Source organism: Narcine bancroftii, chromosome 3 (genome assembly GCF_036971445.1).
Source record: "Narcine bancroftii isolate sNarBan1 chromosome 3, sNarBan1.hap1, whole genome shotgun sequence".
Lineage (NCBI taxonomy): Eukaryota > Metazoa > Chordata > Chondrichthyes > Torpediniformes > Narcinidae > Narcine > Narcine bancroftii.
Window position 1 is genome coordinate 324677360 of NC_091471.1, and position 27969 is coordinate 324705328.

General features: G+C 40.5%; 1 protein-coding gene across 8 annotated transcripts in view; it reads right to left on the reverse strand.

Annotated features, from left to right (window-relative positions):
* LOC138759110 (caskin-2-like) overlaps positions 1-27969 on the reverse strand; it is a 314437-nt gene that overhangs the window by 16930 nt on the left and 269538 nt on the right. For all 8 annotated transcript variants that reach the window (XM_069929034.1, XM_069929039.1, XM_069929036.1 and 5 more), the window contains 4 exons: positions 26862-26956; positions 11857-11967; positions 9768-9869; positions 6486-6624 (listed from right to left, as the gene is read on the reverse strand). In XM_069929034.1, the coding sequence (XP_069785135.1) occupies positions 6486-6624; positions 9768-9869; positions 11857-11967; positions 26862-26956 (447 nt within the window). The remainder of the gene's footprint in view (positions 1-6485; positions 6625-9767; positions 9870-11856; positions 11968-26861; positions 26957-27969) is intronic.

Here is a 27969-nt window from a genome sequence, read left to right on the forward strand (position 1 = left end):
ACCATTTGCCTGTTAAGCACCAAAGACTGGTGAATTTTGTTAATGTTAACTTCTGTGCACAGTACAAGAATTGCCTGCAATCAGTGAGATTGGACTGTGATCCAAAGAACTTTTCTAATCTTAAATATATATTATACACACCTGCGCTTAGTATTAGAGGGGGGATTAAGTAGGTTAGGTAGGTTAAATAAGTAGGTTAAGTAATAAGTTAAAGTTTAATTCTGTTTTCTTGTTCAAATGTAATTAAAAACTACTTTTGTTTAAGTAACCCTGTGTTGGGCATATCTATTGCTACTGGTTTTTGGGGTCCTCTGGACTCTGTAACATGTGGAAGGAACAGGGTGGCAGGTAACCCTCATTTCCTTGCAAAGGAGTTAGGCCTCCGAGCATCTAACAGTGCTATAAAATCAAATAACCACTAACTAACACTAATCCAACCCCCCACTCTAATCAAGGTAACTTATTTAAAAAAAAACAGAAGAGAGAGTGCAGAGAAGGTTCACAAGAATGTTGACAGGATTTCAGGGTCTGAGTTACAAGGAAAGGTTGTGCAGACTGGGGCTTTTTTCTCTGGAGCGTAGAAGATTGAGAGGGGACTTGATAGAGGTGTTTAAGATTTTAAAAGGGACAGACAGAGTAAATGTGGATAGGCTTTTTCAATTAAGAAAGGGGGAGATTCAAACTAGAGGACATGGTTTAAGATTGAAGGGGGAAAATTATAAGGGGAACATGAGGGGAAATTTCTTTACGCAGAGGGTGGTGGGGATGTGGAATGAGCTTCCGGCAGACGTGGTCTAGGCGGGATCATTAGTTACATTTAAGGAAAGACTGGATCGTTACATGGATAGGAGGGGACTAGAGGGGTATGGACTGGGTGCTGGTCGGTGGGACTAGGAGGGTGGGGATTTGCTACGGCATGGACTAGTAGGGCCGAACTGGCCTGTTCTGTGCTGTAAGTGGTTATATGGTTATATGGTTATAGAGAGAACCATGAAACTGGATCGGATCGCCACTTCCAGAACTGGACAGAGCATCGCCAGCACCCTAACAGGTCTAAAACTGCCATGAATCTGGATCGGATTGTCCCCTTCAGAACTGGACAGAGCATTACCAGTAGCCCAACAGGTCTAAAACTGCTATGAAACTGGATCAGATCGCCACCTCCAGAACTGGACAGAGCATTGCCAGTAGCCCAACAGTTCTGAAACTGCCATGAAACTGGATCGGATCGCCACCTCCGGAACTGGACAGAACATTGCCAGTAGCCCAACAGGTCTAAAACCGCTATGAAACTGGATCGGATCACCACCTCCTGAACTAGACAGAGCATTGCCAGTAGCCCAACAGGTCTAAAACTGCTATGAAACTGGATCGGATTGCACCCGTCAGAACTGGACAGAGCATTGCCAGTAGCCCAACAGATCTAAAACTGCCATGAAACTGGATCGGATCACCACCTCCTGAACTAGACAGAGCATTGCCAGTAGCCCAACAGGTCTAAAACTGCTATGAAACTGGATCGGATCGCCACCTCCAGAACTGGACAGAGTATTGCCAGTAGCCCAACAGTTCTGAAACTGCCATGAAACTGGATCGGATCACCACCTCCTGAACTAGACAGAGCATTACAAGTAGCCCAACAGGTCTAAAACTGCTATGAAACTGGATCAGATCGCCACCTCCAGAACTGGACAGAGCATTTCCAGTAGCCCAACAGTTCTGAAACTGCCATGAAACTGGATCGGATCGCCACCTCCGGAACTGGACAGAGCATTGCCAGTAACCCAACAGGTCTAAAACCGCTATGAAACTGGATTGGATCACCACCTCCTGAACTAGACAGAGCATTGCCAGTAGCCCAACAGGTCTAAAACTGCTATGAAACTGGATCAGATTGCACCCATCAGAACTGGACAGAGCATTGCCAGTAGCCCAACAGATCTAAAACTGCCATGAAACTGGATCAGATCACCACCTCCTGAACAAGACAGAGCATTGCCAGTAGCCCAACAGGTCTAAAACTGCTATGAAACTGGATCGGATTGCACCCGTCAGAACTGGACAGAGCATTGCCAGTAGCCCAACAGATCTAAAACTGCCATGAAACTGGATCGGATCACCACCTCCAGAACTAGACAGAGCATCGCCAGCATCCCAACAGGTCTAAAACTGCTATGAAACTGGATCGGATTGCCACCTCCAGAACTGGACAGAGTATTGCCAGTAGCCCAACAGGTCTAAAACTGCTATGAAACTGGATCGGATCGCCACCTCCAGAACTAGACAGAGCATTGCCAGCAGCCCAACAGGTCAAAAACAGCCATGAAACTGGATCGGATCTCTACCTAGAGACTGGACAGAGCATTGCCAGTATCCCAACAGGCCTAAAACTGCAATAAAACTGGATCGGATCGCCACCTCCAGAAATCGACAGAGCATTGCCAGCAGCTCGACAGTTTTAAAACAGCCACGAAACTGGATCAGATCGCTACCTCGAGAACTGAACAGAGCATAGCCAATAGCCCAACAGGACTAAAATTGCCATGAAACTGGATCGGATTGCACCCGTCAGAACTGAACAGAGCATTGCCAGTAGCCCAACAGATCTAAAACTGCTATGAAACTGGATCGGATCGCCACCTCCAGAACTGGACAGAGCATCGCCAGTAGTTCAACCAGCCTAAAACGGCCAACCATGAGCATATTCTTTGAATGGATCCATATCTTTTCAAACTGATATTTTTTTCTAATTTTGTTCAGACTTAATCCTGCTATTACATCCTGTAGCCATTGCCGATGAGTCAGTGCAAGTTCATCTTTTGACTTCATTAAAACCCCTCGTCTAGCTATCAGCATTCGAAAAGCCAAAACGTTCTGTTGAGATGCAGACAACGATATGTTTGGAATGCGAATAAAGCCAAACAAGGCAATTAAAGGGTAACGATCTCGTCTTAAAAATCATTGATAAAGACTGAAAAATGTTTCTCCGAAATTTTCCTACTTTAGGACATTCCCAAAACATGTGGATTTTTGAGGCCTCTACGATTTTACAATTTTCACCCAATGGATCAACATGTGCATAAAAACAAGGTAATTTAGGTTTAGAAATAATTTGTCTCCTCAAACAAGCTTTCAGTCTCCCAAATAATCAAATTAGATATTGATGGGAAGGACTTGGTATTAAAAAAAAATGTAATTGTTGTTCCAAAAAATGTAAAAATTCTTTATCTGCAAGTAGAAAAGTGTTAAATCTCCATTGTCTTTTAAAGGCAAGGATATCAGAAAAAAATCAAGGATTGTACAACAGGAGCAGGATCAGAAATAAGCTTTTGTTGATGCAATCAGTTGATTATCTAATAAAAATAATCAATTCTAGAATAAGAACGGCGTACATTCGAAAAAATTAGTATTCTCTTTTTTTAGGATTCAAAAATCGGCATACATTTAAAACACTGAAATTTGAGTGCAAAGAGTGAATTAAAGTTGCCAATTTAGAAAGAGCAGTAGATCTAGCAGCGGAACCATCTAATCTGGCATGTACAATAGTTAAAATTACCTTCTAAAATCAATGAATACTGATTTAAATCAGGTTTAAATTCTCAAATTTGAAAACAAAATTCTCAAAAAATGCTGTGTTTGGTGCAGAAACATAATTTACCTATGAAAATAATAAATCGACCCTGTTTATCTAAAAAACTGTTATGTAATGCAAATGGGATATTTGATTAATTAGAATGGAATTATTTTGACCACCGAACAAGAATGAAAAACTTGTCTTTTCCTTCTAAACGATAACCTATCTTTTTCAGAACTTTTTATGTGCATCTCCTGAAAAAAGCCTATATCTCCTTTCACATTCTATGCCTCATAATAAGTCCATTCATACCTTTGACATTCCAAGATGTAATTTTTATTGAATAAATCATTACTTATTGTAATTGGACACTCCGCTCCCCCCCACCGGCAATTCGAGGACCACCACCCCAATCCAACTGCATTCAGAATTCAACTATTAGTAACCTTGCTATTCCTGCTAAAAACGAACCAAATTCTCCCCCCTTCCAATCCTCCCAAAAATAAAGGTCAACAAGTGAATTTGTGACTTGTTCTGAAAAATAATGATCCAAAACTCTTCACAGATTTGCTCCAAATTCATCCAAAATTAAAAATAATATCCACATTAACAATGTTTTGAATATATAAAAATTAAAGGGACACATGAATTGCAATCTTTTCCAACATGGATTTTAAATATCTACTTTCATAATCCCCTACTATTGTAATATTCAAGATCTAAATATAAAACAAATTCAAACAAATGTTATAAAATTACTTCATTTACTCTAACCACCAATATTAGGCTGGTATAAACCTGCAGATGCGCAGTAAAGAACATGACGTTGTAAATAAAATAAAACCCTTTAAAGAACAAAGAAAGAATAATCCCAATAAATCATTGAAGAATAACTGCACATGGAGAAGGGGTTTCCACAGTTACATTTAAAAAAAGGAGGGATAAAAACCCCTCCGACAGCCCAAAGCTGATCGTTTCCACACACGTGCATTGGATACCCTTCACTGCGCATGCACAGATTCAAAAGTGTTCTTTGCTGTCAAACATCATACAGACCAAAAAATACTTCCGCCCGGCGACTACGTGGCGTGAGGAGCAGTAGTTGTTAACTCTTACTATTTCCACTTTTAAATCCAACCTTTTATTTAAGTTTAGCTGTTTAAACTTTGGCTGAACATATTTTTAATATTTTTTAATATTTTAACATATTTTTAATATTACCTCCACCAAGAAAACGTCGAGACCAAAACCTAAGACAGCTACTAAGATTCCGAAGGAGACTGTAGAACTTGAAGAAGAAATGGGACTGCAGTCTGACCTTGAGTCATGTCAAGTGGCCAAAATGAATGTGGAGCGATCTAAAGACCTTATGGATAAATAATTAAAACATCTAGAACAAATGTTGGTTGGAATTGAGGACAGGCTTTTTAAAAGGTTGGGCAAAATTCCAGTATTAGAACACAGGGCAAATTTGGAATCTACAGTGGGAAAAGAGATGAGCATAATGAACAAAAAGATGAAAAAACTGGAAGAAACAACAAAGACTAATAATAACTTGTCATCACGTGTAATTAACTTGGAGAGCAGAAGCAGACACAATAACATTCGTATCTTGGGGCTAAAAGAAGGAACTGAGAAAGGGTCACCTACACAATTTTTCACCAAGGTGGTTGGGAAAGAGTTTTTGGGTGCAAACCCCGTAATCGACCTTGCACATCAGGCCCCACATCCTAAGATCCCCTCGGGAGATCGCCTGAGACCGATGTTTTATTTTCAACAGAAACTGAAGGTTTTCTTCGAAGCTTGGTGAAAGAAACATGGGACTTGCTGAGGATTACTGTCCAGAAGTTGTGAAATGAGGAAGAAATATTATAATGTAATTGCGGAACTTTATAAGCAGGATTTTAAACTACCTTTGGTGTATCCAGTACGATTGAAGATTGACTTGAAAGATCAAAGGAGAAAGTTTTTGAAATCTGTGACTGAAGCTCGTCAAGCCTAAGCTGAAGGAGAAGCTGTGCTATTGGACTCAGAATGACTCAAAGTTATGTCGTTTCGACACAGCATGAACTACACTGAATTGGAGAGGTATTGATGGATACCATTTAAGATAAAGGGGGTGTTTGGTGAGAGGTAATTTTTTTTTAGGACTTCATAATTATGAATCTCTCTTCCTTTTCCCCTCATTTTGTATATTGGTAATGTGGAAGGGTTAGTTTAATGTCCACTGAGAATTTAATGTTATGAGGGCTTTTTTTGTATACAAGGGAAGCTAAGGATTAACCTTTTTCTCTCTTGTTGCAAGTCAGTCAAGATCAAAGAAGCATAATATACAGGCATGTATTGGATCAAAGTGTCTTGTGTGAATTCTTTAAGATTATTCCTTTTTTTTCTTTAACTATTCCTTTTTATTATATTATTTAGGAGGGATCATTAATTTTTACAATGTGTTAAATTAGTAAATTAACAAGATGTCTGGGTTTTTAAAAAAAAACATAAAATGGATGGGTTTCTGAACCTGAACTTACAGAATTTTAGTGTGGAAATTTTACTGGGCATGTGTGGTTATTTATTTGGAGGGAGCTCCCAGTCTAATTTACAGGTTCTCAGAGTGGCTGAGAACACAGGGATTGGTACAGGGCATGCATGTTTTATTTTCAATATAGGGACCTCCTAGTCTGAATATACAGGAGTTCAGCGAGCCTGAGAACAAAGGGACTGTTACTGAACATAGGTGCCGCCATGACATCATCGCGCAATTGATCAAACCGTGAGTGGAGTTTTTTTAATTACTTTGAATTATAATTAACACCTAATTGTTCATTTTAAATCTTGTTCGAATTAATATCAATAAGAATAAATAACCCATGTGTGGCGCTTCTGACTGCGGCAGGGTGGAAACCATTCTTACCAAGCTGCGTGATCCCAATTTCTTGCAGGTCCTCCCAAGTGATCTCACTGATGAAGCTGATGCTGTCGTAGCCATTATCCACCAGCTTCTTGTGGTACTGAGGCAAACCAATGGCATTCAGCCACTCAAACAAGTCCACCTGCAAGACAGAGATGCAGAGGATGAGCTTGGTGTGAATTCCTTACACTCTTAGTTCAAAGATGGGATCTTCTCCATTAAATGTTCTGGGGCACAATACAGCAATCCTTCAGAACCTTGATTTTGCTGGTTGCTCATTGCAATGAGTACCAGCAATGATCTCAGTCATGAACTAGAAAATGACAAAGGGAATCTGTGTAAGGTGAGGAGAGGAAAGTTCAGTGGAGACATCATGGTGCGTCAGGAATGCATTGCCAGGGGTAGTGGTGGAGGCTAGTGCAATGGGGACATTGCACATGGATGCAAGAAACATAGATGCTTATGGGTGTAAGGTAGGGAGGATTTAGTTGTTGAGTAGATTAATATAGGTCAGCACAACATTGTGGGCTGAAGGGCCTGTAAGGATCTATGTTCTATGAACAGCCTTCCAAATGAACTCACATGGACACAGGCCACATTGCAGCAGAAGGCTGTGGGGAATTCTGGTTGCCCCATTACAGGAAGGATGTGGAAGCTTGGGCAAGGGTACAGAAGAGGTTTCCCAGCATGTTGCCTGGTTTAGAGGGTATAAGCTATAGGGACGCTGGACAAACTTAGAAATATAACATGGACACCTATGGCACAGTACAGGCCCTTCAGCCGACATAATAACCTAGAATTTCCCTACTGCAGAACCCTCCATTTTTCTCATTTCCAAGCACCTATCTAATCGTGTCTTAAATGATCCTAGCTGCCTCCACCACCATCAGAGGAGGGTTAAAGATGTCACATGCTAGAGGAGTTGGGAAGATGTGAGGGCTTTTTTTTTGCACCGAGAGGTGGGTGCCTGGAATGGTGTAAGCAAATACAATAATATTGAAGAGGTCTCCAGATAGACACATATACAGTGTTCTCCATTATGTGTGGGACAGACACTTTTTTCCTTTATTTGCCCCTGTGCTCCACAGTTTTAAATTTGAAATCAAGCAATTCACATGTAATTAAAGTGCACCTTACAGATTTTATTCAAGGTTATTTGTGTACATTTTAGTTTGACCATGTAGAAATTACAGTACTTTTTATACATAGTCCTGCATCTCAGGGCACCATAATGTTTGGGACATTTGGGTTCACAGGTGCTCATGAACAGAAACACAGAGGCTACTGCAAGATGCAAACCATAGCAAAGGTGGTATTCTTTAGATTGTGGGCAGTTCCTTTACACTTTTCTCTTGCCATCACTCTGATGCAGGTTAATCTTGGTATCATCTATCTTCAAGATTTTTTTCCAGGATTCTGAAGGCTCTGAAATACTTCTTTGCAAACTGTAATCTGGCCGTCCTTTCTGTGATTTGCATCTTGAAGTGTAGCCTCTGTATTTCTGTTCATGAAGTCTTCTACGGAGAGTAGACATTGGGACATCCACACCTGCCTCCTGAAGAGTGTTTCTGATCTGTTTGGAGATTTTTCTTCATTATGGTAAGAATTATTCTGTCATCAGTAGTGAAGGTCTTCCTTGGAATACCAGACGCTTTGCGATTACTGAGCTCACTAGTATGCTCTTTCTTCTTAATGATGTTCCAAACTGTTGATTTTGGTAATCCAAAGGTTTGGGCGATGTGTCTTTCTGTTTTATTATTGTTTTTCAGCCTCATAACGGGTTCTTTGACTTTCATTGGCACAACTCTGGTCCTCGTGTTGAAAAATGGCAACTATAGACTTCAATGGTGATCAAAAGCTTAGAAGCAAGTCCAGCCCTCTTCTACCTGCACCAATGAAGCAATTAAACAAACCTGTGAAGCCAAATGTCCCAAACCTTATGGTGCCCTGAAATGGGGGGACTATGTATAAAAAAGAGCTGCAATTTCTTCATGGTCAAACCAAAATGTACACAAATAACCTTGAATGAAGACTGGAAAGTGCATTTTCATTACATGTGAATGGTTTGATACCAAATTTAAAACTGTGGAGCATAGGGGCAAATAAAGGAAAAAAGTGTCGTGGTCCCAAACATTATGGAGGGTACGGTATATGGAGAGATGACTTTCATGTGCAGGTTTATATTGACATGGGCCAAAGGTCCTAAACTTTTCTTATGATTATCACAACACGAAATTGGTCGCAAAGTGGACATCTTCAGTCATCGACAAATTAAACTGTTCAGCTTTGGAAACAGAATTCCTGTGGTAACACCCATCACTGATGTGTTTTGGCACATACGGTCACAAAGTAGTTTGGTGGCCATTTCTGACTTTCAGCAGATAACATGTGGTCCAGGGCTGGTTGGGGGGTGGGGGAGGGAAACCTGGTGCAGCTTCAAGCCTGGACACTGAGAATAGGCAACTTAGTCCCGATACAGGGCCCTGTTGTTGAGCCAGCCTGATTGGCTCTGGAATGAAAGCGACAAAGTGTTATCTCCCTCGATTTTATTTCACATTTTTAAAGAATTTTTTTTTCTGTGAACCAACCTTGGGTCCCCATGAGTTAATAAACAAGGAGTGTTAGGTCTGCTTTGTTCATGAATGAGTGAGACAAACACCAGGCTGAGTCGAAATCAGGGTTCTTTGTTCTTTATTACCGGATTGTAACACTTGCGACCAACCATGTTAGTCGGAGAATGCATTCTGCCGTTATCAGCAAAATGGTGATTTTTTATACCCTTGGATACGTGCTTAGAACATCATCATATCATTACTTGTCCAATGACTAAAACTGTTGCTATCCTTTCCCTGCTAGCTTCCTGCCTCTCAATCCATCAATGTCTCTCTTATCTTGTAAGTACAAGGATGCATTTACATCTTGTTACAGCCCTGCACATTCCCATCTCATGATGTTTTACCTTACAGGAGTTTAAAAGGAGTTTGGGAATGAAAATGGGACTGTGACACAGTGAAAGACAATGATGAGAAACCCAGCAGCCTGATATTAGGGCTTACTCCGAGACACTGAACATCCCACACCCCACACATCTACCCTGGAAAAGACCACCTGACAACACAGGCTCATCACATTTGTGACTGACTTCGGAAAGTGTGTGGGTGAGGGTAGCCCCTCAGTTGGTCAGGAATTTAGTGAATAATGAAGGTATCAAAATAAAACATTGTTCCAGCAACCAGCAACAACATAGAGAGAAGGAGAGGGGGAGGGTTGAGGGAGACAACTCACTGGCTTGTAGTCAGGAAGCCACTCCGGAATGCTCAGTTTGCCAATCTCAGTTGAAATCTTCTTTCTATGGCCAGGTTTTGTCACTCCAATTGCGGTCAGGTCCTGTGTGCAGGGCAGTGCCAGTCAGTATCAGTCACCTCAGGTGGATGGCTGCCCCAGCACCCACTCATTCTGCCACCCGATGGAAGGAATCTCTAAACCTTCCAATCATGCACGGCCAACTCTCGCGCATGGGACAGGGCAACACGTGCCACACTCGAACAACCCATTGGCAGAAACCCAAGGAGGAGGTTCTCTGCTGATAGGGTGCAATGAGCAGACCACGAGACGAGAGACTGTTCCCCCCTCCCTAATGCTCACTTTCCTTGTATTTTCCTGCCCCCAACTTCATTGGAACCATAATTTGATGACGTCACGCTTGGAGAAACTGATGATTCCCACCTCAATCAAGCTTGTTGCTTTAGATATATCCTCCATTTTGCCTGGGTAAATTATCCCGCTTCTACAGAGATTTATTAAGTAGACTATTTTTTCAGTCAATGAAAATAAAAGCAACCGTGGAAATGAGAAACATCTTCAGTCTATTTCACTTTTTCTCCCTTCAAAAATGTTGCTTGTCTGTTAAGTGTTTCCTCCATTTTCTGCTTCCCCCCCCCCCCCGCTCTCCCAGTAAGTTGAGCATCTTTTCTTATATTAGATTGCGTGAGAATCGTACCCTTCCCCCAACTTTGGTGGAGTTGATAATTATGTGACTCAAAGCTATCCTCTAGCTGCAATCAGCAAAGCAGTACTGTGCCCGCTCTGATCCCCACGCTGTAGAAACACAGAGGGACTTGTGAAGCAGGAAGATAAACGTTTGCAGGACGAAATTACCACAGAATAGTTGCAACTGTCACGAATGAACCGCCTTTGTAGAGAGACAGGTTAATGAGAGATCGGCCGGAGGCTTTTGAGATAGTGAAAGGGTTTAGTGGAGGCAAAGGGACTTTAATCAAAGGTAAAGATTTGACTGGTTGGGTATATTTTCCCCAGAATGAAGGGCACTAAAGGATGACCTAATGAGTTGAGAGGCATTGAAAGGGGAGATAGTTCAAACATTTATCTCAGAGTAGCATAATTAAGGAGGTTTCAGGTGAGAAGGGGACTCGAGTGGAAAGCTTTGCAGAGTGGTTGATACTGGAACTCGCTGATAAAGGAGGTGATGGAAGAGGGTGGGCCTCACGAAGGAGGGAAAAAGGAGATTTATGTTGGCCGTACCATAGTCTGTTGACCATGCCATAAGAATGCAAGTGAGCAGGTTTGAAGTATTTGGGGTTCATTGAAATTTGAGAGATCTACACAATCTGCCCAACTTCACTCGCCCCTCCTTAATTCCCTGTGGACCTGACCTAATTTTGCCCCATTTGCACCATATTTTCTTCCACATGGAGATGGGGGAACCAGATCACCGATCAACGTGAATGAAGAAGGAAGTTCTCAGGAGTTAAACAAGAAAATCTGCGGATTCCAGTCTCGAATGCAATACACAAACATACTGGAGAAACATCAGAGATCATCCATAGGAAGTAAAGGGTCACCAACATTTTGGGCCCAAATGCTCCTTCAGGAATCAAATGGTCGCTCCTAACAAAAGGGCTTGAAATGTCAGTCACTCTTAATTGCCTGACCGATCAACGGGAATGAAAAAGGAAGTTCTCAGGAGTTAAACAAGAAAATCTGCGGATTCCAGTCTCGAATGCAATACACAAACATACTGGAGAAACATCAGAGATCATCCATAGGAAGTAAAGGGTCACCAACATTTTGGGCCCAAATGCTCCTTCAGGAATCAAATGGTCGCTCCTAACAAAAGGGCTTGAAATGTCAGTCACTCTTAATTGCCTGACCTGCTGCCTGACCAGCACATCTGTGTACTGCAAAGTTCTCAGAAGAGCACTCACAGAGGCTGAAGTTGCCCTTCCTGTGTTCAGGGAGTCAGCCCTTCTCAACCATACCTCACTCTGTAATGCGGGACACTGATTATTACATCAAGTTTTCCAATAGGTACAAAGTGGCAGGGTGGAGCTACCAATGGTCTTCAGTTCCTCACCTGAGGAGTCATGCGACTGATGGTCGGCACATCGTAACCGGCATTGATGAAGTTGGCCGTGTAATGCTGAAGTTGGAATTCACTCAGCCAGTTAAAGATCGCTTCAGCATCCTGCAGAGACAAGGGGCAGGGTTGTCACACCGACAATCACAACAGAATCAACAGATGGATGTGCTACAACAGTGGCCACTTCTTCACATCCACAGAGAACCAGGTCCCATCCTGACTGCTGCTCTACTCTCAAGCAGCCCCTGCCACTGTCTGTACAGAGTTTGCATGCTGAGTGAAAACACATGGAAATGATAGAGCATTCATAAAAAGCAGATATACTGTCAACATTTTGGGCTTGAGCCCTTCTTCAAAGGATTGTGTTCAAGGCATGTTCTCACCAAATCTGTAGGTTCACCTCCTTTTAAACTACAAACTTTATTTAAAACTACATTACAAGACACAAAACACACAAAGAGCTACAACTAAAACCCACCATTAACATAGAACACTACAGCACAGTACAGGCCCTTTGGCCCTTGATGTTGTGCTGACCCATATATGCCTTAAAAAAGCACTAAACCCTTCCTTATTCCATAACCCTTCACTTTTTCTCCACCTGTATTTTCTTCAATACTGCTCATCTTCCAGCCTCCACCTTCATCCCCGGTAAGGCTTCCAGGCCCCCACAACTTTCTGATGTCTCTCCTAAACTTCACTACCTTCACATTATACACATGTCCTTGGTGTTTCCCATTCCTGTCCCGGGAAACAGGTGCTGGCTGCCCACCCTATCTATACCTCTCATAATCTTGTAGACCTCTATTAAGTCTTTCATCCTTCTATGGTCCAAAGAGAAAAGTCCCAAATCTGCTAACCTTGCCTCACAAGAATTGTTTCCCAATCCAGGCAACATCCTCGTGCAGGATAACCTAAAGGTTAACCACCAGGTTGGATCGGTAGTGAAGAAAGTGAATTCTATGTTGGCATTCATTTCAAGGTTCAAGGGGAATAGTGTACAAGCGTAAAGAGGTGTTGATGAGGCTCTATGGGACACGGGTGAGACTTCATTTGGAGAACTGTGTACAATTTTTGGTCTCTTATCTTAGAAGGGATGTAATAATGTTGGAGAGAGTACAGAGAAGATTTACCAGGATAATTCCTGGAATCCAGGGGTTAATGCATGAGGAGCACTTATCGACTTTGGACAGTATAGCAGAATGAGAGGGGATCACATAGAAACATTTCGAACGCTGAAAGGATTGGACAGAGTTGATGTGAATAAAGATGTTTCCCTTGGTGGGTGAATCCAGGACAAGAGGGAACAGTCTTAGAATTAGAAGGTACCCATTTAAAGCAGAGATGAGGAGAAATTTCTTAAGCCAGAGGGTCGTGGATTTGTGGAAATCGTGCCACATCCAGCTGTGGAGGCCCGATCATTGGGGGAGTTTAAGGGGGAGATTGATAGGTATCTAATTAGTCAGGTTATCAAGGAATATGGGGAAAAGGCCAGAAGTTGGAACTAGATGCGAGAACAGTTTAGCTGAGGATGCATTTGTGGAGCAGACTCGATGGGCTAAATGGCCTACTTCTGTTCCTTTATCTTGTGATTTGGTGAACATCCTGGTAAATCTCCTCTGCACCCTCTCCATAGCTTCCACATCCTTCCTACAATGAAGTGACCAGAACTGAACACAATACTCCATGTGTGGTCTCACCAGTGACCTGTGGCAAAAAACTAGAAGTAGTGATTACAACCACCTCTCTATTACACAGTATTTCACATAAAATCAAAGTACGATTTCCACTCTCAACCACACACACACACGATCTCCTGGGGGGGGGGGGGGGTGGGATGGGGTGGCCAGACTACTCCTGCACCCCAGAAGTCTATAGTTGTGCCTGGCGAGTAGCTGAGCAATGGACTTGAGGAGGCAGTTGGAAGGAACTAAGTGAGAACGAACAACGGCACAGATGACGGAGTGGTTAGCACCACACTCACGATCGAATCCCGTGCTCTCTGTAAGGAGTTTGTATGTTCTCCCCATATCTGTGCGGGTTTTCTCTGGGGGCTCCAGTTTCCTCCCACCTTTCAAAACCAACCAGGGTGTAGGTTAATGGGGTGTAAATTGGGTGGCACGTACTTTGAGGGTCAAACTGGCCTGTTACTGTAATGTGTGTCTAAATTTAATTAATACATTGGATCAGATCAAATGTGAAAACAGATGGGTGTTAGTCTGCATGGTTCCTTTAGGCCGTAGCGACTGTTTCCTTTCTGAATATTTCAATGATTCAATCGTTGAATGAGGTCAAATATAATAAAATTACTGTAACCAGAGGATGTAGATTTAAGGTGAGGGGCAGAGATTTAACAAAAGTCTAACGAGTAACTAATTGCCTACAGTGAAACGGGCACAGTGATGGCCGAGACACAATGCTTTAAAAGAAAATTGGACAGATAAATGGACAGGTTGGGCTTAGAGGGATCTGGGCCAAACACAGCAAGCAGGTGGGACATTTTGGTTGGAACGTGTAAAAGGAAGAGGTGCTCCCAATAAGCAGGCCACTGAACACCTCTGCACGGAGCTTGATTTCAAATCTATCAGAATAGTAGATCCAGGAAATAATAGAGTGGATGTTACCTACCCAATAATAGAGTCTAAGATTAGGTAAGGCTATTCCCCCATCTTTCTTTAATTTCTGCAAATGGCATTTACTCCATCTGGCATTCTTTTTATTCCAAATATAAGATAATTTAAAGTCAATATTGTCAAAAATGGATTTTGGAATAAAAACAGGGACTGCTTGAAATAAATACAAAAATTTAGGTAAAATTATCATTTTAATCGCATTAATACGACCTATTAAAGATAAAGCCAATGGAGACCATTTAGAAAGATTGTTTCACGTAATCAATCAAAGGAAGGAAGTTAAATTTATAGAGATCTTTAAACCCCAAGATAGGTTTAAAATATTCATGCAACGCTCCTGTTGTTGTATCATATTCTGCGGTTCATTCCAACAGGGTTCCCCTCATCTCCACCAGAGATTTGGCATCTTACAAAAGACTCCAGACACCGTGGTTGAAGTGAAAACTCAACGCTGGGGAAACTCAGGAGGTCAAACAATACCTTATATATCAAAGATAAAAATATATAACTGGAATGGAAAAATATTGGCCGGCATCCGAATGAGAAGGTGGGGAAGGGGAGGGATGGGGGGAGGAGCACAGCCCCAAAGACAGGAGGTGGAGAAGGGAGGGAGGGCACAGCAGCAAGCTGGAGGGGGGGGGGGGGTGGCTAGGTGAATAGAGAGGGAGGTGGAGAGCTGACAGGGTGAAGTGAAGGGAGGGGAAAGGAGATCAGGATAGCAGAAACTGGAAAAGTCAATGTTAACGCCAGCCAGCTGGAGAGGGCCCAGACGGAAAATAGGTGTTGTTTCCTCCAATTTACGGGTGGTCTTGGTGGAATAGTACATGTGGCCATGGACAGACATGTGAGTATGGGAGTGGGACACAGAACTGAAATGGTTGGCCACTGGGAGGTCTGTTACAGGGTGAACAGAGCAAAGGTGTTCAGCGAAGTGATCTCCCAGTCTGTGCCTGGACTCTCCAATGAAACAAAACCACAAAGGGAGCACCAGATGCAGTAAATCAATCCTGGAGAAATGTTGCTTCACTTGAAAGGCCTGCTTGGGGGCCCTGGACTGTGGTGAGGGAGTATGTGCGGGTAAAATTGTGGCATGTCCTGTGGGCACAGGGAAGGAAAGCCTGAGTGCACAAAGGAGTCACCGAAGGCAGAGAGGGGAGGAGAGGGAAAGATGTGTTGGGTAATGGGATCCTGTTGTAAGTGCTGGAAGTTCCAGAGGCTAGTGTTCAATGCGGAGGCTAGGGGGATGGTAGGTGAGGACAAGGGGAATCCTGTGTTTGTTGCATCTGGGGGCAGAGGAGGTCAGGGAAGATGAGTGGGGAATGGAGAGTTGCGGGCAAGGGCTGAGATCATGGTGGAGGGATCCATGTTTGTGGAAGAAGGCAGAAATTTCAGGTGATCTAAACTGGAAGACGTCATCTTGGGAACAGATGCGACAGAGACGGAGAAATTGTGAGAAGGGGTTAGAATCCTTGCAGGGGACAGGGGGTGAAGAAGCGTAGTCAAGGTAGTTTTTGGGGTTGGAGGGTTTTTTGGTGTATGCCAGTGGAAAGCTTCTCTCCTGAGACAGAGGGATCCGGAAAGGAGAGAGTGTCATTGGAGATGGACCAGGTGAGTTTGAGATCAGGGTGGAAGCTGGCCATAAAGTGGATGAAGTTGACAAGCTCATCACAGATGCCTGAGGCAGCCCCGATGTAATCGTTGATATACCAGAGGAAAAGGTGAGGGGTTTTGCCTGAGTAGGCTTGCAGCATGGATTGCTCCACAAAGCTCACAAACAGGCAGGCATAGCTGGGACCCATGCTACTCATTTGATTTGAAGGAAGTGAGATCAGTTAAAGGAGTGGTTTCCCCTCAGCTCTCTACCCCCTTCCCTCTCTATTCACTGAGACACCCCTCCTCCCCCTGCTTGCTGCTGTGCCCTCCCTCCCTTCTCCTCCTGCCTTTGCTGCCATGCTCCTCTCTTCACCCACTTATCTTTTTATTCAGATGCCTGCAAACATTTTTCCAAATTCAAAACGTTGATTATGTATTCTTAACTTTCTTTGAAAGTGGATTCTCGTGGATAGGGTGGTGAAGAAGGCCTTTGGTATGCTGGCCTTTATAAATCAAAGTATAGAATATAGGAGCTGGAAGGTGATGTTGAGACTGATCTGTGCAGTTCTGGTCCGCAAATTATAAGAAGGATATCAATAAGGTAGAGAGGGTACTGAGAAGATTTACTAAAATGTTACCTGGATTGTATTATCTAAAATACGGTGAAAGATGATTAGACTGGGTCTATTGGAGCATAGAAGGTTGAGGGGGGATTTGATAGAGGTATTTAAAATTATGAGGGGGATAGATAGAGTAGATGTGAATAGGTTCTTCCCCTTTTTTTAAAATATTTTTTTATTTTTCACACTGTGAACCATATCAACCAAAATAATACAAACGTTTCTTATTAAATATACAAAGTGGCATTTTCTCCCTTTTTCCCCCCCTACTCTCCCTCCCCTTCCCACCCACCTCCAAAACCAATAAATATTCAACATATACAATACAATAAAACCATTAAACAATTGTCATCACACAATGAAAATAAACAAGAAAAATGTGTCATCTACTTTTACACACTGGATCAAGTCGTTTTGTCTTCTTATCATTTTAAGGGGTGGAGGTCCACGGTAGGCCCTCAATGTTATGTTCCATGTACGATTCCCAAATTTGTTTAAATAATGTGACTTTATTTTTTAAATTATATGTTATTTTTCCCAATGGAATAAATTTATTCATTTCCATGTACCATTGCCGTATTTTCAGGCTCTCTTCCATTTTCCAAGTTGACATTATACATTTTTTTGCTACTGCTAAGGCTATCATAATAAATCTTTTTTGCACTTTATCCAATTTGAGGCCTAATTCCTTGCTTCTTATATTACTTAGAAGAAAAATCTCTGGATTTTTTGGTATGTTATTTTTTGTGATTTTATTTAATATCTGATTTAGATCTTCTCAAAACATTTCCACTTTCTCACATGCCCAAATTGCATGTACTGTTGTTCCCGTTTCCTTCTTACAGCAAAAACACCTATCTGATAATGTTGGATCCCATTCGTTTAACTTTTGAGGCGTGATATATAATCTGTGTAACCAATTATACTGTATCATGCGTAACCTTGTGTTTATTATATTTTTCATAGTTCCACAACATAACTTTTTCCATGTTTCATTTTTTATCTTTATGTTTAAATCCTTTTCCCACTTTTGTTTTGGTTTATAACTTATTTCATCATTTTCCTTATCTTGCAGCTTCGTGTACATGTTTGTTATAAATCTTTTAATTATCATTGTGTCTGTAATCACATATTCAAAGCTGCTTCCTTCTGGTAATCTCAGCCTGCTTCCCAATTTGTTCTTTAAGTAGGTTTTCAGTTGATGATATGCAAACATTGTACTGTGAGTTAGTCCATATTTGTACTTCAACTGTTCAAATGTTAATAAATTATTTCCCAGAAAAACAATTTTCTATTCTTTTGATTCTTTTTCTCTCCCATTCTCTAAAGGAAAGGTTATCTTTGCATCTATAGTAATTTTGGTATTTGATAATTTGTTTTTTTCCTTTGTAAGTAAATCTTCTTCCATATATTGAGTAAATGATGCAGTACTGGTGAGCTTTTATATTGTACCAGCTTTTCATCCCACTTATAAAGTATATGTTCCGGTACCTTCTCCCCTATTTTATCTAGTTCTATCTTAGTCCAGTCTGGTTTTTCACTTGTCTGGTAAAAATCTGATAAATACCTTAATTGTACTATAATAATTTTTAAAGTTTGGTAACTGCAAACCACCTTGGTTGTACCTCTCTGTTAATTTATCTAACGCTATCCTCGGTTTCCCCCTTTTCCACAAGAATTTCCTTATTATTCTCTTTAGTTCATTAAAGAATTTCTCTGTTAAGGAAATTGGCAATGATTGAAATAAGTATTGTATCCTTGGGAAGACATTCATTTTTTTTATTTTTATTTTTCACACCATAAATCACATTAGCCATGATATACACTATTTCTTTTTCACACATATACAGTGACTTTTTCCCCCCCCCCCCTCCTCCCAAGCCACCCCCCCACCCCCCCCTCTCATCCATTTTAGGTATACAATCTAGGTTGCATTAAGCCAGTCAGACAATGTTGTCATTCAACAAAATTACACCAGAAATTCTACTGAGTCCATTCTTTTCTTTCCTTCTCCTTCCATCAACTTAGATAATGTTTGTCCCCGGTAGGTTTTCGCTATTGTATTTAATGTAAGGCTCCTATACTTGTTCGAAGACATTCATTTTAATGCAATTTACCCTCTCTATCAATGTTAGCGGTAATTCTTTTCAATGTTCAAAGTCTTCCTGCAATTTCTTTATTAATGGCTGATAATTTAGTTTGTACAGCTGGCTTAAGTTATTATCTAACCTAATACCTAGGTATCGGATTGCTTGTGTTTGCCATTTAAATGGTGATTCTTTTTAAAATTCTGTATAATCCGCATTATTCATTGGCATCACTTCACTTTTATTTGCGTTGATCTTGTACCCCGATATTTCTCCATACTCCTCTTATGTAATTCTTTTATTGATATTTCTGGTTCTGTTAAGTATACTATGATGTCATCTGCAAATAAACTGATTTTATACTCTTTTTTAATCTCTTTTATTTTATTTTCTGTTCTTATCAGTTCTGCCAATGGTTCTTTTGCTAAAGCGAACAATGAGGGGGATAGTGGACATCCCTGTCTAATTGACCTACTTAAATTAAATTGGTTCGATACATATCCATTTACTGTTACCTTCGCCAATGGTCCATTATATAATGCTTTAATCCAATTAATATATTTTTCTAGTAGATTGAACCTCTGTAATACTTTAAATAAATAATTCCATTCTACTCTGTCAAAGGCTTTTTCTGCGTCTAAAGCAACAGCCACTGTTGGCTTCTTATTTCCTTGAACTGGATAAATTAGATTAATAAGTTTACAGACATTATCCGATTTATTCTTAATAAATCCAGTTTGATTTTGTTTTACTATTTTGGGTACACAATTGGCCAATTTGTATGGTAATAATTTCGCTATTATCTTATAATCTGAATTAAGTAGATATTGGTTCATATGATGCTGGTGTTAGTGGATCTTTCCCCGTCTTTGGTATTACTGTAATTATTGTTGTCTTACATGAATCTGGCAAGTTTTGTGTTTTTTCTAACTGGTTCATTACTTCCAGGAGAGGAGGAATTAATTACTCTTTAAATGTTTTATAGAATTCAATTGGGAATCCATCCTCTCCAGGCGTTTTATTGTTCGGCAGCTTTTTTAATATATCCTGTATTTCCTCTATTTCAAATGGTTTTATCAGTTTGTTCTGTTCCTCCTTGCAATTTCAGCAGTTCAATTTTAGCTAAAAAACTCTTCTATTTTATCATATTTCCCCTTGTTCTCAGTTAGGTATAATTGTTCATAAAATTCCTTAAAATTCTCATTAATCTCTGTTGGATTATATGTAATTTGTTTGCCCTTTTTCCTTGATGCCAGTATTGTTCTTTTAGCTTGTTCTGTTTTAAGTTGCCAAGCTAATATTTTATGTGTTTTTTTATCCCAGATCTTAATACTTTTGCTTTATTTTCATTATGTTCTTCTCCACCTTGTACGTTTATAATGTTTCGTATTTTATTTTTTGGCCGCCAATTCTCTCCTTTTCGTTATATCATCCATTTTTACTAGTTCCTTTTCTGTACTTTCCAAATGCTCTATTTCCAGATTGTAGTTCTTTTACATCTTAGTTACATAACTTATTATCCGCCCTCTAATGAAGGCTTTCATTGTATCCCATAATATAAATTTGTCTTTCACTGATTCCGTATTTATTTCAAAATATGTTTTAATTTGGCGTTCAATAAACTCTCTAAATTCCTGCTCTTTAAGTAGCATGAAGTTTAACCTCCATCTATATGTTCTTTGTGAGATCTCCTCCAGTTCTATTTCTAATAACAGGGGTGAATGATCAGATAGTAATCTAGCTTTATATTCAGTTTTCCTAACTCTCCTTTGAATATGGGCTGGCAACAAAAACATATCAATTCTCGTGTATGTTTTATGCCTACTTGAATAATATGAGTATTCCTTCTCTCTTGAGTGCTGCCTCCTTCATATATCCATAAGTTTAATTTCCTGCATTGATTTAACCATAAATTTGTCCACTTTATTCTTTTTACGTCTTTTGTCCAGTTTTATCCAACATTGGATTGAAATTAAGGTTAAAATCCCCTCCTACCAATATATTTCCTTGTGTATCTACAATCTTCAAAAAAATATCTTGCATAAACTTTTGATCCTCCTCATTAGTTGCATATATATTGAGCAAATTCCAAAATTCTGAATATATCTGACACTTTATCATAACATATCTCCCTGCTGGATCTATTATTTCCTCCTCTATTTTGATTGGTACATTTTTATTAATTAATATAGCTACACCTCTAACTTTTGAATTATATGATGCTGCCGCTACGTGTCCTACCCAGTCTCTCTTTAATTTGTTATGTTCCACTTCAGTTAGATGCATTTCCTGCACAAATGCTATATCTATTTTTTTCTTTTTTCAATAAATTTAATAGCCTCTTCCTTTTAATTTGGTTATGTATTCCATTAATGTTTATAGTCATATAGTTCAACATGGCCATCTCATATCCTGTTTATACCTCATTTCCGCTTCCTCACCACCATCATCCCCCTTTTCCCCATTTTCATCTCTCAGTTTTCCCTTTTAAAACACATTTAAAACATAAAATACTCCAACAAGTCCCACATCCAATATTACCTTAACAAATACCCCCCCCCCTCTGATTTGCCCCTTATCCCTTGCCGGGCAACCACAACTCCCCTTTCCATTTGGATTGCGATCCTGCTCGCAAGCATCATCTGATTTCGCAGTGACTGTTATTCTCTCCCCCCCCAAAACTGTCCCCCAGAAAACACTTTTTTTTACACATATAACAAAGTTCTCCCCTTTTCCCCCTTACTTCCTTCCTTCCTTTCTCTTTCCCTTCTTTAGTTCTTTACATATACATTGTTTTTACATCTTTATATATACTTTATTGCCATTCTTCATTCTTAATACATCTCTTCATCTCTCCTTCTTTCCTGCAAGCATTCTGCAAATTCTTGTGCTTCCTCCAGATCCGAGAACAGTCTGTTTTGCTCCCCGGGGATAAACATTTTAAACACAGCTGGATGTCTTAACATGAATTTATAACCTTTTTTCCATAGGATCGATTTTGCTGTATTAAACTCCTTCCTCTTCTTTAAGAGTTCAAAACTTATGTCTGGGTAAAAAAATATTTTTTGACCCTTGTATTCCAATGGTTTATTGTCTTCTCTAATTTTATTCCTTGCCCGCTCCAGTATATTTTCTCTTGTCGTATATCTCAAAAATTTTACTAAAATGGATCTTGGTTTTTGATGTATCTGTGGTTTCGGAGCTAGTGTTCTGCGTGCCCTTTCTATTTCCATTTCTTCCTGCATTTCTGTCGTTCCCAGGACCTTCGGGATCCATTCTTTTATAAATTCCTTCATATCTGCCTTCTTCATCTTCCTTTAGGCCCACTATTTTTATGTTGTTTCGCCTACTATAATTTTCCAACATATCAATTTTCTGAGCTAACAACTCATGTGTCTCTTTAATTTTTTTATCACTTTCTTCCAATTTTCCTCAAGTCATTTATTTCTACTTCTACGGCCGTTTCTCATTTTTCCACATTTTCTACTCTTTTCCCTATTTCTGTCATGACTAGTTCTAATCTTTGCATTTTATCTTCTGTTCTTTTCATTTTTCTTTTAATTGTACTAAATTCTAATGATAACCATTCTTTTAATGCTTTCATTTGTTCTTCAAAAAAAAACTTTATCTATATTCTGTCTATCTGTTTTACCTTCTATTTCTCTGTGAAGATCTTGGTCTTCTTCTTCCTCTTCTTCTGTGTCTATACCTGTGTTTGTGTCTTCTTCTTCTTCTCTTCTTTGTATCTGTGTCTCTTCTGATTTTTCTGATGAGTTGTTTGTCTCACTTCGTCGGGCCTCTTCTTGCTTGGCCTCTTGCTGTTGGTCCTCTCCTTCTGAGCTGCTCATCTGTCGGGCCTCCTGCTGCTGCTCCTCTTGCCGTTCACCCCATCGACTTTCTTTCTCACCTGGTTCTTGACTCCCTGCCGGTTTCCTCATCTTCCAGCTGAGAGCCCCGGTGTCGGGCATCCCTCAGCTGGTCGCGCCGTGGTTGCTCGCTCCTCAGCTGAGCCCCCCTCCCGTCGGTGTTTTTCTTTACCTTAGATTGCGTGACTCCTTGAGCATGTGCATGCGCAGTTGCGCACTTTTGTTTGGCTCAGAGAGCGATTTTTTCAGTCCACTGGTCGGGGGATCGCAACTCCACAGGGCCGACACCAACCTCGGAGATCGGGCACTTTTCTCCACCACGGCTCCCTGTTCCTTCATGCAGATAAGGCCTTCTCCTTTCTTCTCTGGTGTCTTCTTTTTTTTCCCCGTTGTTTTTACTTTTTCCTTCTTAGGTGTCATCTTCTTTCTCTTCTCTAGAACTTTATCTTTTATTTCTTATATTTTATATTTATTGTACTTTGTCTTTTCTTAACTTTCTTTCTTCTTTTCTGGAGAGGGCTGGTTTTACCCTACCGGCCTACTGACATCACGTGACTCCTCCCCGAATAGGCTCTTCCCCTTGAGGGTAGATGAGATTGGAACGAGGGGTCATAAGTTAAGGGTTAAGGGGCAAAAGTTTAGAAGTAACATAAAAGGAAGCTTCTTCACTCGCAGTGTGGTGGTTGAGTGGAATGACCTTCCGGAAGAGGTGGTTGCAGCAGGGTCCCTGGTCACATGCCTATTCAAACTCCTGTTGTCCCAACCATGGACATAGCACCTCGTCCTGGCCATTTGAGCTCCTGATGCCTTGAATGATGCACGTACTTACTGAGGTCTGAAGTTTAACCCATTAAAAGTCTTTGGCCCGGAAAGGTGGTCCAAAGAAAAAAATCGACAATTACACAAGTATTATTACCAGCTCCCATTTTAGTAAAATAGGATTATCACTGTAAGGGAATGGTATAGATAGGAAGGATTGAATGGTCACAGTTACCATTTAACATTTCACACAAGCACAACATAAGTCACAGTCCAGCGATAATTCGATATATTGGAAGAACTGTTTGTCACTGTCTGTTCCAGGTTCAATACATTTGCAAACACATTCTGATTTTGTAAGGGAGAACCATTCTGACAGCTGAGGAGAAAACAACTTTTTGAAGCAGCTCTTGTGGCCAGACATTTTTGTGGGATTCAAAGCAAAGAATGTTCTGTGAATGACTGGCCTTTTCCGTGGGTTGACCTGTGCCAGGAGGGTCTTTTGGGAAACAAAGCACTTCATTCTGATTGTGACTAACAGTGGAGGTCACTTGGAGAGACCGTTTCATTTTGAGTGTGACACTTGAGAGACTGGCGCCAGGATCTTGGAAGCTTCGTGGAGGCCACCCAGTTTGAGTCTTTCCTACAAAAGGACCAGGAGTGCTGTGACCACAGGTTGTGTGGATGGGCATTTCTTCACAGGCAACGCAGTCTGTAGCAGCCACAACTCCAGTCTTCCCATCAGCTCAACATTATTTCTGGGCATTGAATTTCAAAGGCCTAGGTTTCTACAATGAAGCTGAAAGACTAATGGTTTGGGTATCTCTCTCTCTCTCACACACACACATTCTCTTAGTGTTAAGGATAATTTAAAAGTTGAGACTTGTTTAAAAGTTAGAAATAAAATTAGTGTTTTAAAATTAAACACTGGTTCATTGCCTAATGTTGCTCATTACGCACGGTTCATAACAGTATATACGGTAGATGGAACTTGCATTCTAAGTAGGATTTGGTACTTATTTTACACAGCTTCTCTGCTTTGTAATTCTATCCTCTCAACATTCTCAGTGCCATTATCAGGCAGACTCATGAAAGATTGTGAGAGGCATAGACAGAATAGATAGTCAAAACATTTTATTTTCATTCGAAGGACAGAGATACAAGGTGAAAACAAGGAATTTTAAATGGGATGTGAGGGCTAGGTGGGCTTTTTTTTAACACAGGGTGATTAGCATCTAGGATGTGTTGCCAGAGAACTCCTGTAAGAAACATTTGTAAGAAACCTGTACTCCTTCTCTCACTCCCACACCCCACCCTTTTGTTTAGACATCTGGCAATGCTTGGCTACTCATGATGGAGTTTGGCCCAAAACATTGAGAGTCTATTGCACCTTAAACTTGCTTAAGGTAAAAGCCACATACAGTAAACTTCAAACGTTTGAGAGCCACGAGAAATGAAAAAAAAAATTACAGACACATTTTTACTCTTACATGCACAATACGATACAAACATTTTAAGAAATACATGTATGTAATAATATTTATTGATATATGTAGTCTTTAAACTGCTAATTTGAATTAGTTTCAACAATCAAAATGTATGCAATAGCCAAATTTTGTGGACCAATTTTTAGAGTAAAATTTAGGGGGTTAATTATTACACACACACAACTTTTGACCACGGCAAGTACCTGAGTCATTCGAGGCGTCAAGAGCTCAGATGGGTGACCGGCAGGGACTGTGGTAAGTCTGCGTTTGAGACATCGGGAGCTCTCATGGGAGGGCAACCGGGATCACACTTACATTCCGCTAATTCCACTGCCCGTAACACAGCCATATGCGTCAACTAACACTACACAACCAATATACCTCTGCGAGCTGCACTTTCATGTCCAAGAGCCACATGTAGCACGCTAGCCACCCCTGGTCTATAGTCTATAGTCTTCCACAAATACTGCCTGATCCGCTGAGTTCCTCTAGCATTTTATGTGTTGCTCCAGTTTTTTGGCAGTCTCTCTTGTTTAACTTTGGACACACTAAGGTAGGGAATGCATTGAAGGTTGTGGACCTGTCACAGGCAAATGCGATTAGTGTTTCCATGCAGTGCTCTATTTAAGGACCTGCAGCTCTCGTGTTGTCTGCAAATTTACTGATCCCTCTCTCTACCTCTTTATAAAAATTACCAACACCAGGAGTACAGAACAGATCCCTGTGGAACTCCACTAGTCACTGACCTCCAGGCAGAATACTTTCCATCTAATACCACTCTGCTTTCTACAGCCAAGCCAATTCTGAATCCACTTGGCCCCTTGAAATCTTGTCATCCAAGGAACATGTGACTTCATGTTCCTCTCGGTACTTCCCTGCAATAACATGGATTTTCACAGGAAGGATGTGGAGGCTTTGGAAAGGGTACAGATGAAGTATACCAGGATGTGCCTAGGTTAGAGGGTATGGAGAGAGATTGGTCAAACCTGGGTTGTTTCCTCTGGTGCATAGGATGTGGATAGAGCTTTGTTTGAGTGAAACAAAGAAGGATGATTGATACTTGATCTTCTTAAAAACATTAGGTTTGATAAGTCCTTGGCACCAGACAAGATATACCCCACCTTACTGCAGGAAGCGAGGGAAGAGATTGCTGCAGGAATGGCAATGGCAATGGGGATTGGAGAATGGGAAATATGGTCCCCTTGTTTAAAAAAAGTAATAGGGAGAATTCTGAGAATTACAGACCAGTAGTGGGCAAACTATTGGAGAGGATTCTTAGGGACAGTATTTATGACCATTTAGAAATGTACAGGCATGACTTAACAAAATAAATTGATGAAGGTAGGGCATGTCAGATGGATATTAACAAGGCATTTGGCAAGGCTCCCCATGTGAAACTCGTTCAGGAAGTCTCGAAGCATGGGATCTTTGGAAACTTAGCTGAGTGGGCTCAGAATTGGCTGGCTGTGAAAAGAAGAGATAAGTAGTTGATAGAATAGAATCAGAATTGATTGTCAATTTCTACTGTTTGGTTCCCTGTGGTCAGAAGCTGGAACTGTCAATATAATTTTATTCATCAGTTATATTTAACTCTGCAAAAATTAAACAGATCGAATCATACTTTATCCGATTTGTAGTGTAGATGTGGACAGGAAGTGGGTAGATTTTTGCATTCTACTTGGCAGAGTCCTAAAGTTAAAACTTTTTTATATGGAAGAATACAACAATATTAATTAAAACTCACTGATTAAATTTTGATTGAATTGCAATGAAATGACCATCTATGGAATTTAATCTAAGTTAAAAATTAATATTGAACAAAAGAAACTAATAAAATAATAAAGAATCTAAATCCATTAAAGCAATCAAGTTCACTCTAAATCTTTGAAGGCAATCAAATTTAATCAAAGCATGATATTAATGAGGAGTTTGAGAAGTTTGCCTGTTCCCTTACCTTGCCTTCCAGGAAGTGATCACAGTGGATGAATTGCGGTATGTAGCCTTGTTCTCCAGACTTGTGGCTGGTGAAGTCCTGATGTCTCTGCATCCCTGTAGCAAGGAAATAACTCAGCGGTGAGACTGAGATTCTGGTTTTTGACACGAGCACAAGCTGCAGAAGCAAATTCTGCCGGCTATAGGATAGGCTTCAATGACCGTATCATGGTTATAGGATAGGCTTCAATTACCGTATCATGGCATAGGATAGGCTTCAATTACCGTATCATTGCTATAGGATAGGCTTCAATTACTGTATCATGGCATAGGATAGGCTTCAATTACCGTATCATGGGTATTGGATAGGCTTCAATTACCGTATCATGGCATAGGATAGGCTTCAATTACCATATCATGGCATAGGATAGGCTTCAATTACCGTATCATGGCTATTAGATAGGCTTCAATTACCGTATCATGGCATAGGACAGGCTTCAATTACCGTATCATGGCATAGGATAGGCTTCAATTACTGTATCATGGCATCGGATAGGCTACAATTACTGTATCATGGTTATAGGATAGGCTTCAATTACCGTATCATGGCTACAGGATAGGCTTCAATTACCGTATCATGGCATAGGATAGTCGTAAATTACCATATCATGGCTACAGGATAGGTTTCAATTACCCTATCATGGCTACAGGATAGGCTTCAATTACTGTATCATGACTACAGGATAGGCTTCAATTACCCTATCATGGCTATAGGATAGGCTTCAATTACCATATCATGGGTATTGGATAGGCTTCAATTACCATATCATGGCATAGGATAGGCTTCGATTACCGTATCATGGCATAGGATAGGCTTCAATTACCGTATCATGGGTATTAGATAGGCTTCAATTACCGTATCATGGCATAGGACAGGCTTCAATTACCGTATCATGGCATAGGATAGGCTTCAATTACTGTATCATGGCTACAGGATAGGCTTCAATTACCGTATCATGGGTATTGGATAGGCTTCAATTACCGTATCATGGCTATTAGATAGGCTTCAATTACAAAATCATGGCATAGGATAGTCGTAAATTACCATATCATGGCTACAGGATAGGTTT